This window comes from Echinops telfairi, unplaced genomic scaffold, assembly GCF_000313985.2.
Source record: "Echinops telfairi isolate 266 unplaced genomic scaffold, ASM31398v2 ScPeMD7_7424;HRSCAF=8462, whole genome shotgun sequence".
Classification (NCBI taxonomy): domain Eukaryota; kingdom Metazoa; phylum Chordata; class Mammalia; order Afrosoricida; family Tenrecidae; genus Echinops; species Echinops telfairi.
This window is the reverse complement of record NW_022111324.1, coordinates 17,512,551-17,525,377: the sequence shown is the minus strand read 5'-3', so window position 1 is coordinate 17,525,377 and position 12,827 is coordinate 17,512,551. Positions and strand designations below refer to the sequence as shown.

Below are 12,827 nucleotides of genomic sequence, written 5' to 3'. Positions count from 1 at the left end.
GGAGGCAGTGAGGCAGGAGCAAGTTGGCATTGGGTATAACCGGAGGCACATCACACTCCAACTTGCAGTAGGCTTCCGGGAGGGACCAGAGCCCATCTTCAAGACAGGTCAGCCAAGGGCTCAGTCCTGGCTCCAGGAAAGAGAAGTGCAGACTTCTCAGAACAGAGAGGTCAAAAATATTTGTACAACAACAGAACAATAAGAGAAGGGGGAAAAATGGAAACCTGCCCACACGCTGGCATGCTCAGAAAGCCACTTATTCTTTATTGGACTGCTTATCCAAAAATCTCAGGTCAAATGTTTATACCACAATACCTTTTCACCTAGAGCACATCTGACGTGGTCTCACAGGCAGCATAAACCAACAAACCATGCCAGCTGTCATCAAGTGAATTCGGACTCATGAAGGCCCTGTGTGCAAAATACAACTGTGCGCATTGGGTGTACAGGGCTTTGACCTTTAGAAGCAGACAGCTAGGATACTTTCTTTTGAGGCACCTGTATCTGAAGTTCAAACCATCAACACTTTGCTCAGTCTTGATTGAGCACTTAATTGTTGTGCCATTCCAATGGAGGTTGGGTAAATACTTCTTGATTTGGTTTTTGAGAGAAGGGCTACCAATCAAGTCATTACCTACCTTCCTACCCACAGTACTAAAAATGTAGTAGTGATAGTATCATGGAAAACATTCTAAATGGCAGATGGCACGATGACAGTGTTTATTATATGCCTAGACACAGGCTGAAAACATTTTACATATTTTAAACTTTGTAAACTTCAAACCTCAAACAATCTTCTGGAATAGAAAATATTTTTATTCTTCATTTTTCAGAAGAGGAAACTGGGGTTAAGTCACTTGCCCAGGCTAGGAAGGAGCAGAGTCAGGTTTAAACCAAGGAAACTCAGATCCAAATTCTGTGCTGAACCATCAGACAATATGCCTCAGTGTAAAGTGTAATGCAAGCTTCCTCAAAGAGCCACCCGGGGCCTACCCATAGCTACAGACTTGCTACCTCGGAATCACTTGGAGTGAAGGATGAGGAATTTGCTCTGTAACAAGTCTCTTGCGTAACTGGCAGACACACGGAAGTCTGAGATTTCTTGGGGAGTAAGACAAAAAAGGTGGTGAAGTCATTCAGAGCAGACCATTTTCTCATTTACCAAATGGAATGAACAATACTTAACTCAGAAATTTCATGCATATTAAGTTTAAATAAATGTGCATGCCAAATAGCAGTTGGAAGGACCTTATTAATGAAAAAAACACTGACTTTCCTTCTGTGTTTTAATTGATCCTATGCACCTTGGAGTCCAGCTAGCTCACACAGATGTCCTGATCACATTAGCAATCAGTGCACCCAAAGCAGGAAGGAATTCAAAGCCCTTGCATACAGTTCCTGTTGCCCAGACAATACCTTGAAGCTTGGCTGGTGGGACACAGGAGATGGAGCAGCGCTTGAGAAAGCCCGTCCCTTCTGAGCAGGAGAAGGCTGCGTAGTTCACCAAAGACTGGTCTGGAATGCTGCAGTCAAGGGGCATGCAGGTCACCGCCCAGTCCCAGTGCCCAGAGGAACATGTCAGCAGAAGTTCCTTCTAGAAACAGAGAAGGTTCCTTTGTCAAGGTCACATAGAAAGGCGTATCTGGATCATTTATAGGCTTTACCAGAGTTCCTGAGAATATCTGTCTAAATATTTCAATCAAGTAAAAGGATTTCCTCTTTCCTTGCATCTCTTTTGTGGTAGTTACATAATCTAGTGTCAATTTGAGAGGATTACCAGTGAAGGAGTGGAGTCTGACCTGTCAATCAGATCATAGCCAATGGGGCCTCTGTGTGTGCCTGGCCTTCTCCCGAGAATTTTGGGAAATCCTGATTTTCCTCCTTGGAGGCGGGAGACACTTCCCTCTCTGCTCACTTCCTGCAAGACATCCCTCAGGAGAAGCCACATGGACCTCCCCTGAGGTAGCCCTAGTAGCTGAAGAAGCCACGTGGAGACCCCTGCCAGCGCTGAGATGCCTAAAACGCCCCTGGATCCAAAGACTTTCTACCCACTGGCCTGTGATCGTCCTGCATTCGGCGTCATTGCATGTGTTTTTCTAGGCTGAAGGGGATTTTATAGATTGGCATTGGACATATGGGCTAATATTAGACTTATGGGTTTGGACTAGACTGGGTTGGGATGTTTCTTAAAGTACAATTACCCTTTATATAAAACTCTCTCTTATACACATAGGAGTTTCTATGGATTTGTTTCTCTAGTCTACCCAGATTAATACATCATTGTTTTAATAGTCTCACAGTAACGATTTGCCTTTAGATCCATTCTGAATCATAGCCATACCATGTGGCCTTCAGTGGTTGTTTTTCCAGCTTCTCTTCAGACATGCCTCTGGATAAACTCAAGCCTTTAACTCTTTGGTTGGCAACCAAGCACATTAACCATTTTCACCACCTACAGATCCCCCAGCCTAACAAGGCTGAGGTCTATCGCTGATAGAATGTGAGAAAATCACTAATGGAGACACTCCTTCAGGCCCCCTGGTTGAGTGCCGGCCATCTGGTCCTCTAGATCTGCTGTCGCTTCTCCCATCCTGTTCTGGGACCTGGAATGATGGCCTGTGAGCACATCACACTGTTGCCTGTGCTTGGGTCCAAGCGTGGGTACACCAGCAGGAGACTGGTGATGGTGGAGTCGAGAGGTTGGATGCTCGTCTCCCTGAAAGGAGGCTGCCGATTGGCCACATCGTTGGCCATCCTCCGCCGGCAACTCTTGCTCCCGCTGCTCCACACACTCCTCCTGTCAGGACTAGCAGTGCTTACCCAGACCACCCTGTTGCCCCAGGAGAGTACGCCATTTCTCTGTGATCTCTCCAGGCCACAACTTATCCCTCTGTAAATATCTCCTTTATTATATTCTCTTCAAATGAGTCCCTTTTGAGCATGCCTTCTATTTTCTGCTAAGCCACCTGCTGATGCTACTGAAAAATAATAATGAACTGTCACTGCAATGATGTACAGTATCTAAGAACTGCTGGGAGCTAAAGCAAGCATGGGCCTTCCCAAGCCTTGGAGGGATTTGATTCTCCCCTGAGCCTGTCATTCCCATGAAGGTGGCCCTGGAGCTGCTGCTGTTGTTATTGTTAGGAAGATCCTGATTCATAGTGACCTGGGAGACATAGCACCACTGTCCTAGATGGTTTTCGAATCTACAGTCTTTATGGGAACAGACCACCCTGTTTTTCTTCCTCAGAGCCCCTGGTGGGTTTGAACCACAGACGTTTGAGTAAGCAGCTGAGTGCTTAACCCTTGTGGCACCAGGGCTCTTAGCTCTAGAGTACATAACCATTGATCCAATGAATAAACATTTACGAAGGGCCATGTCCTGTACTAGATGTGGGTAAGATCAGGTGCCTTGAAGAAGCTGAGACCCCATCAGCGTTACCACACGCATGTTGAGACCTGGGCTTGGGAAATGTCTGAGGGAAGACTGACTGACACCCAGCAGCAGATGGCAGGAAAGGGAGTGAGGCAAGAGATAGGCTGTGATTAGTCAGATTCTAGCTCACTGCACCCTGATTTGAGAGCATACACTAACAAGAACGCAAACATTAAAATCAAAGAAGGAGAAAACTGAGGAGGAGGAGAAGAAGAAAGAAAGTAAATCCAAACACTCTATTATCCTATTTACTGCTGGGGCAAAGCAGCGGTGCACCCATGAGGATGGACGAGGCACTGCCCCTCCTTGCGCAGGAAGGTAGAGCATTTGCAGCAAGCTTTACTGGTCAGGTCGCCCCACAAAGGCCCTTGGAATGATGACCAGGACTTCCCAGCTGCCAGAGGGAGGTAGGAGGAAATGGTGGGGGTCAAGAGAAAGGAGAATGAGTGGGGCTTAACCAGTAAGCCTGTTTGGGAAAAAGCCTTGCCACTTGGTTATCAAAGGCTAAGGACCAAGAAGGAAGATGCTACGGCTGAGCCAGCCTTCCCTCCAGGAGACCACAGTGGCTCCAAAGCCAAAGGTAAAGCGGCTGGTGAAAACACCTGTCTCCCCCTGACACCAACTCTTGGCTAGCGGCTTCTCCAGGCTTCCCAAGGTGTCCCTGTTGCCTGCCAGAGGGACCCAACTGCAGCCAGACACATTTTTCTGTTTAGCTTTGGTTCTTGTGTCAACAAAATGCAATTATCCCCACTGTCTTGTGATCACGAGTCAGGATTGTATAATTTCCTTAGTGGGGCCCGTCACAGGTGACAGGCAGGGGCAGTCAGCTGATCCCACCAGACGGCTGGCAACGAGAGGGACTCCTCACAATCCAGATCCCACCCCTCATGTACCCATCACAGCCTGGGCGCCCAGCTCACACCACAAGGACCCTCTCAGCATTGAGAGAATGCCTCTCAGACTCTGCATAAATGGCTGGATTGTGGCCTTGCTTCATTAAGTATGGTGTGTTTTGTCAAGAGTTTGCCCCTAATGTAAATGCCTCGCGAATGGCATCTTTCCTTCGCTCCCCATTTTTAACTCTTTCTGTGACTCCAATTTCTACCTCTGTCCAATCTGTGGATTCAGTCCCTACCTCTTTTCTTTCTGACCATCATTAGACTGAATGAGCCCTGGTGGTGTAATAGTTTTAAGTTGGGCTGCTAACCTCAAGGTTAGTAGTTCGAAACCAGCAGCCATCCCTGAGGAGCAAGACAAACTTCCAAATCCTGTAAAGAGTTAATAATTTCAGAACCCCCGTGGATTGGACTCCATGTCAGTGAGATTATCATGAGAGCAAGAAGCTGGTGCCGCTAGACTGATAGTAATGGTTTCTCTCTAGATAACCTGAAACCAATGGTTTTGTCTTTAACATCGAGCTTTCCTTCTGTGAAAGATGTTGTCAAATATTATAGATGGATAATAGTGATTGTAGCACCACATGATGAACACAATTAGCAACACGGAGTTGTACTGGTGAAAAATGTTGAAATGGCCAATGTTTTGTAACATACATAGTTACCATAATTAAAAGAAAAAGAAAAGGAAAGGGGGAAAAAAATCATTAAATTCTGACCATCTCTAAGCAAGTGAAATTCTCTCATGGTTTTATAACCTGTAAAGAAGTTAATTTGTACAAAATGAAAGAGAATCGCAATCTTCCAAACCAGTGTTTCCTAATGTGAGTGATACTGCCCCCTGGGGCTGCTGGGAGGGAGCTGTAAAAGCAGATACCCACACTTTATCCTGGATTGCGGGCTTTTGTATACAAGTTTTTAACTGTAGGATTTGGGGTGAGTATGCATTGAGGGGTTTTATTTGTTTGTTTTCTTAAAAGGGAATGGTAGGCAAAACAGTTTGGGAACATATGTTTTGTTTTGTTTTTAATCATTTTATTGGGGGCACATACAGCTCTTATCACAATCCATCCATCCATCCATTGTGTCAAGCACATTTGTACATTTGTTGCCATCATCATTCTCAAAACATTTGTTTTCACCTTGAGTCCTTGGTATCGGCTCCTCATTTTCCCCGTCTCCATCCTCCACCCTCCCTCCTTCCCTCCCTCATGAGCCCTTGATAATTTATGAATTGCTATATATTTTTAATGTCTTACACTGACCGATGCCTCCCTTCACCCACTTTTCTGTGATCCGTCCCCCAGGGAGGTGTTTGTAGGTAGATCCTTGTGATCTGAGAACCTATGTTTTAAATGACTGAGAGCTGCTTAACCACAAATGCTTCCACCCACTCTTTCCTCGTGATACCAATCTTTGTGATCCTCACCTCACGCACCATTGCATGTTACCTCCTGTGTCCTTTCTCTCAGCCTGTGATGCTGTTTTCTAGGTGTTGACTTGAGTTTAAAATTCCTCACTAGAATATTGTGAGCTCTTTAAAAGAAAGCTGGAAAATGAAATTCTTATTTGGGAATCCAATATCCTGCTCATAAAAAAGACAAGCTAAGCGTTTAGAGGGCTATGTACCTATCATTTTACTGGAAACTTCCCCCCATTAGTCATCATCATATCTCAGTGAAACAAATGTGCCGGTTTTAATCACTTTTACCAAAGTGGAAATGAGCTTAATGAGTTCATTTTGTTTTGCTTTGCTTTGAAGTTACACATCCAGACTGCAACGGAGCCAGAATTTCATTGCAGGTCTGTGTTCCGAATCTATCTTCTTTGTTCAGTCCATTCTTCAATCTCTCAATCACCTTTAAAGTCGTGTAGCTAGTAGAAATTTTGGAATTTGTATCAACATTAGATAGAATGCCCACATTAGTAAGGGATTGCAGACTCTGAGGGAGAAAATCAAAGTTTCCTTCCCAGCCTTCCTGTTAAAGGACTTGGGGGACTGGGTAGTGAACCACAGACATGCCGATTACAACTTCTCTCCCCAGAAAATCTACACTGTGGCCTTCTCTTCTGGATGCAAAAGTGGGGAACATAATTTCTGATAGGAAGACAAAATAAGAAGAATGGAGTACATCTTTTCCTAGATGTTCAGAATTGCACAAGCCCCTATACACCCTGCATTGCAAGGCAGCCTCCTGGTCCTTATTGACTAGAGTCCTTATCTTCCCTTTGAAATCATGTAAACATACCTGTCCACCCCCAATCAAGTTAACTCCTTGACCAGGAATGTATTCCTAATGATCATGGACCCGGCTCACCTGCATGGGCCTGAGGTATGGTCCGCTGCTGGCCTGGAGGACAAACCCACGTTCACAGGTGACAGCACATGTCATGTGACCTGGGTCACCAGAGGTACAATTCACCACATCTGTGTGATCAAGCAGCAATGGTGCACAGCTGCCCTGCTCCCCACAAGGCTGATGGACACAGCTGGGAAGGAAAGAAATAGAAGCATCTTAGGGTTGACTTTGAACCAATCGGCAACAAGCGTGACTTCACAGTTCCCCTTGGGAATGGTCTCCAAACTAGAGAGAAAAATTGTTCTCCAAAACCTACTTTAAGTGCTATGTCCATGGGGTGGCAGTGAGTATTTATTTTTATTTTTTCCCCTCTTCTATGTTGCCTGAGACCATGCCACATGGTAAGCCTGAACAGTGGTAATTGATTTCCCGTGACTTTTCCCAGAAGAGGTTGACAGGATGAGGTGGAGGAGTGCATTTAGAAATTAATGGATCAGGGGAGACACTTCAAATAGCTGATAAAACAATGGGTCCCAAAGAATCAGAACAGACCCAGGCAAAGTTTAGGAGTTGAATCTTAGAGGGCCCTAGCTATGTCAACATTTTAATCTTTTTTTTTTTTTTTAATCATGGGGAGGTTTCGGGGGACAGGAGGCTGCAGGAAGAGCCTGAGTAACCGAGGCAGCAAGAAAGACATCCACTAGTGACTGCTGAGGAACCCTCGCGAGAGTCTAAGCACACAACACCAACTGATGTGCTCCTTGGGGAAAGGGGCGGCGGTCGGCTTCTGTATGCTCCCAGACTTGGCGCACTTATCCGGCCGTTGTGGGCTGAGCTTAGGTCACTCCAAATCAGAGTTGAGCTGACAGTTGTGGGCTCGTGCTGTGATGGAAGGAGGGTATATTTGAACGACTGACACAGCCACAGAAGTCCATGCCACTGAGTATTGGCTGATCAGAAAGGGTGTCCAGCACGGGCCTGGGACAGCCCCCTGGCAAAGAGAAAGTGCCACCTGGTGTGCTCGACCAGAGTTCAGGGCCTGTCGCTCTGGAGCCAGACCATGAACAGGGACCTCAACCCGTTTGTGACGGAGCGGCAAGAGGGCTACCCTTTACCGAGATAGAATCATAAACGGGAAAATTGTAACCCGCTGTTCTTGAGTGGATTCCCGGCTCATAGCAACTGATAGGACAAGACTGCTCCATAAGAATTTCATAAATCTTCTGAAATCCATGTTTCTGCTTTCTTTTGTGGAGTGGCCAGTGGGTTTGAAGTGCTGATCTTTCTGTCCGCAGCCCAAAGTTTAACCCCCTGGGCCAGAAGGGCACTGTAGACAGAACTAAAGAGGCTACAAATTAGAGTACTGGTCCCAGACTCATGGGGCTTGAATCCTGTCTCTTCCATTTATTGCTGGGTGACTTGGGGCAAGTCATCTATGCTCCAGCACATTAGCTTACTCCTGTAAACAGTAAGTTATGAGGGAACATACCTCACAGAAGTACATTAGGCGGTTAAGTGATTTAATTCACATGATGGATGAAGAAGAGTGTCCAGAACATAACATGTTATGCTACTTACATAAATAATAAATGCTAATTATTGTTAGTATTATATAGCTTGGGCGTGATGAGCTAGATTTAGGCAGCCCCAAGCAGTCTAAATTCATAGCTTTCAAATTACTTTAAAGGTTTGCACTCTAAAGGAATTTTGAATAACCTTAAGGAAATTCCTTCCCCTTTCATATATATATATGTAGTTTATTTTGTTGCAAAGCATGGAATGCTAAACCAAAAACCAATTGCCATCTGACTCATCCTGCCGTGGGGTTGATTTTGACTCATCACAACCCCTCTGACTCAGAGTGCCTGTGAAACAGAACGGCCACCACACTTTTAAAATGGATTCAGCAGAACCTAAGCTATCACTGATGTAGCATTCACCACCACCCAGTTTTAAAAAGTTATGAAGAGTAAAAAGATTGGGGCTCCGACATCTTTCTTTCTTTCTTTCTTTTTTTAAATTCATCAGTTCACTTCATTTTATCTTATTGAACTAGATTTTTATGCCTAGAAGCCTTTCAACTGAGCGATCACTCTAGCATATTTCTTCACAACAAATTTTTAATTGCTAAAATTTTCCTTCTGAAAAGATGTATCATCATTAAAATTACTATTAATTCAAACAAACAAAAAATCACAAAGGACCAGCCTTACTGGTATGAAAGAGACTGGTGGCACTCCAGAGGCTACAGCCATTAGACAGCTTTCCGGCCCGGAACTGACTTACAGCCTCCGCTAACCCACAGACAGGCTGACCAGTAACACCAGGGGGTACACACTCCTTAGCACAACCAGCCAGGTGAGATCAGACCGCATTCACCCAAGAAGACAGCTCGGAAGGCAGGAAGGGATAAGAAAGAGCTAACGGGAGTAGCCAACATGGGAGGAAAGAGGAAGAGTGTTGTTACAGTGTAGCGGTTGCAGTCAATGTTATAAATCGAAATGCACATGAATTGTTGAAAGGAAACCAAGTTCTGTAAACTTTCACTCAAATCACAATAAAACGTTTTTTTTAAGAAACCGCAAATTCACCAGTGACCCAAATAGCATTACAATATTATTATTTGCAACATTAAAATAATAAAACTTCATTGGAAATTCACCTTTTAAGGAGCTATTTGAAACAATATACATTCTTGGAAGAAAAATTAGACTGTCTGTTCTCATAAAGATAAGCCTTGCAGAGGGTTTTTTAAACATTGTATCCTCATCCCCTATCAAATTAAATATAAGTTTCCTGCTCTGGCATCTGATACCTTCCACAAAGGATTCCCCTTTTCCATCCAGAATCAGGCACAGTTCTAGTCCCAGGACCAGTTGTCAGGCGGTCTGCTCTGACTGCTGGTGATGCCCTGCACGGCAGAGGAGGATGTGTTCCACAGGCGAGTCACTGGCTGAATGTGTATCTAAAGGAGACTCTGCCAGCTGTGGACTTGGACTGCCAGCCTTTTGGTTAGCAGTCAAGTGCTCTGGTTTCAAATCTCAACACTGTTACTTTGAGCGGTGTGGCTCAAAGGCACTGCACCTCAAGAAACTACAGTTCCCTCAGATTACCTCAGGAGAGAGTAGTGACGATTATAAGATATAAATACATGATGAGAAGTGTTTGTATAGTGACTGGCACACAATACCAACCGAAACACAAAACCCACTGCCACCAAGTCCATTCCAACTCAGTCATCCTATAAGACAGAGTAGAACTGTCCTTTGGGGTTTCCGAGGCTTTCAATCTTTCTAAGAGCAGAAAGCCTCGTCTTTTCTCCATGGAATGACTGGTGGGTTTGAACTGCTGACCTTGTTGTTAGCAGTCCAACGTGTAGCCAACTCTGCCACCTGGGCTCCTCTGGCACGCAATAGACATTCACAAACCGATAGCTGTTTTCTTACCTCCAAAATTCCATGACAAATGGCCCAGGTGCCACCACAGTGACCTGTCCATTGTTTAAACATGTCTTTTGGTCTCCCACTTCTATACCTTGACTCAATTTAAGGAGTTTTCTCAAAGGCTTTATTTTCTCAAAAGTCCCTTTAGACAGCTCCTCAGATTCTCCCAGGTGAGTTCTAAACCTGCCACACTCTTGCTCTACTTCTCTCACCTTCTCTTGTATCACTGTCAATTATGCAGGTCCTGGTTACTTATGGGTTCACTCTCTTGCTCCCCCCCTCGTTTTCCCTTTCATCCACCAAAGCAATACACTACTGTTTGAATGTCTCCTACATTTTTAATCTGCACTTAGGTTACGAGCTTCTGAAAGACAAAAGCTGAGTCTTACCCACTAACATAGCTATCATAGCCCTGGCTATAGTGTACAAAATAATTATTTACTGAATTAAATCGTTTTGTAATATACACAAGGACAGGCAATGGCTACGGAAGCAGGAAATGTGCTACATTTTTAAATGACAGATGCAAATCTGAAGTACAAATGTTTCATTCTCAAGCAATGATCTAGCCATTTGTTTGTTCATTCATTCATTAGAATCAATTAAAACATTAACTGAGCACCTGCTGCTTGCAAGGCTGACTACTGGGGATATAATGTAATGTAATATAATTAATATAATATAGTATTCCTTAAGGAACTTAGTCCTAGCAAGTCCTAGTCTTGTCCTAGTCTAGTCCAAAAGAGGACTTTGCCCTGGACGTTTGTCCCCAGGACTGTTAAATACCAAAATGACTATGTGAATTATCATTATTAATTTGTTCTGCTTGCTTTTGTATTGTGTCAATGATCAATTACTTCTTCAAAAGGCTGGGCAATAATAAAAGAATGTGGAAAATAAATGTCATTGAATATGCGCACACTCAGGGCAAGATATGACAAAATACCAATTTATAAACTATCAAGGGCTCATGAGGGAGGGGGGAGCGGGGAGGGAGGGGGAAAATGAGGACCTAATGCCGGGGGTTTAAGTGGAGAGAAAATGTTTTGAGAATGATGTACAAATGCGCTTTACACAATTGATGTGTGTATGGATTGCGATAACAGTTGTATGAGCCCCTAATAAAATGTTAAAAAAAAAAAAGAATATGCGCACACTGTTTTGAGATAATTGAGAGTCAATTAAAAGCACTGATTGGAAACTTTCTGCCCCTGACCTTGTCACCCGTAGTATTTGTATTAAATGCCAGTGACATTTCTGCTTCTTTTTCATATGTTTGTTAGGGATTGAATGGAAGGATTTGAATTAAGTGGTGTAAATCAAACTTTCTTACTTTGTGAAGCCCTGGTTATCCCCGACCATGATGTATTAGCCTGATTCACTGCCTAGGATCCGAAGAGGGAGAAATAAATGAGTTGTGGGGGGATTGGTAATTAGCAGCATAGAATCGCTCAATCTCAAACAGATAATAGGGTATGTAACAAATGGAATAGATGTTTGTCTCTGAGTCCTCATTAAACTATTTGGATGAAGAAGTCATATCTAACTGTCCCCAGGGAATGAGATCAGAACACACGGTTTGGGGATATAACAGTGGTGAAGCTGGCCCAGGACCGGGCAGTCGTTCATTCTGTTGTACATGAGTCTGTTGAATGGCACCGAACAACAAGGATGACAAAGAGCCAGGGTTTCCATCAATGCCACAGGTCGCCGAGGTCCACAAAACCTAACCTTGTCTTCAGTGTGCTGATCATTAAGGACTAGAAAACAGAAAATCATTAACAGGTCCGATTCATGTCGAGTCATTGCCAAGCAATGAATGTGAATGAACACGTGCTGTTTGTCAGTGACCCCCTCCAACTAATCCACATCATCACGGAGGACAAATACGTGCTGAGACAAGACACAAAACAAATCCTCGGAATGAGCCTCCTTCCATCAACTGAATTCCATTAACCACTCTGGCTTTGATGACGAGTGTGAACGGTCCAGCCAGCACTGGCTGCATCGAAACAGGGGAGCACACAGGGGTGGAAGTGGCATGAAACAGGACGAAAGAGCAAGCACCAAACCCAGACCTGTTTATGAAGTGAGAAACGGTGTTAGGGCAGTTGCTGCAAATTCTTTCACTAGCTTATATTTCCATTTGCTTCCTTTTTAAGGAATTTGTTTTATGGGGCTGGTGTTTGTCAGGTCGTTAGTTTCTTGTGGCATCTGGTACCAATTGTAGACTTCTCCCCTTGCACCTCAACCCCAAGCCCCCTCCTGTAGTTCTCTTCCACTGCAAACCCTGCTTCTCTGAGCAAAGTTGCTATGTTCCCACCCTCCCCATACATCTTTCTGCCCTTTCCCTTCCACATATGCTCCACTATCACAATAATAAGGTTAGCAGTCAAAATAATGACTCTTAAAAACACCCCAAAAGGCTGCTTCTTATGGCCTCTGGACCAACACTACTCTAAGTGGCCTGAGGGAAGTTGTGACCCGCTCCAGAGAGGTGGGAAGTTAGGTATTTATCTTGGTTTGACATACAAGGAAACTAAGGTTGTTTGGAGACTGGCAACAGGCCACACAGGGAGTCAGAGGAAAGTCCTGGGTCTGGCCCTCAGCACCCTCCCTCTCAGGGCCAGCAGAGACCACAAGGCACCTCCTGGAGCGCAGAGTTGCTTTCTTTTGTGAACGCAGCCCTGGCCAGAGTGAGCCAAGAACCTCCTCATCAGGAGAGGCTGGGGAAAGGACAGACTGTATTTAT

At 44.5% G+C, this 12,827-nt stretch overlaps 1 protein-coding gene across 1 annotated transcript in view; it reads right to left on the bottom strand.

Moving 5' to 3' along the window:
* The window catches only part of PAPPA2 (pappalysin 2), a 350,680-nt gene that overhangs the window by 89,427 nt on the left and 248,426 nt on the right, over nt 1-12,827 (bottom strand). The window contains exons 14-16 of the mRNA XM_004706814.2: nt 6,651-6,822; nt 1,417-1,594; nt 50-126 (exon numbers count right to left, since the gene is read on the bottom strand). Of these exons, the coding sequence (XP_004706871.1) occupies nt 50-126; nt 1,417-1,594; nt 6,651-6,822 (427 nt within the window). The remainder of the gene's footprint in view (nt 1-49; nt 127-1,416; nt 1,595-6,650; nt 6,823-12,827) is intronic.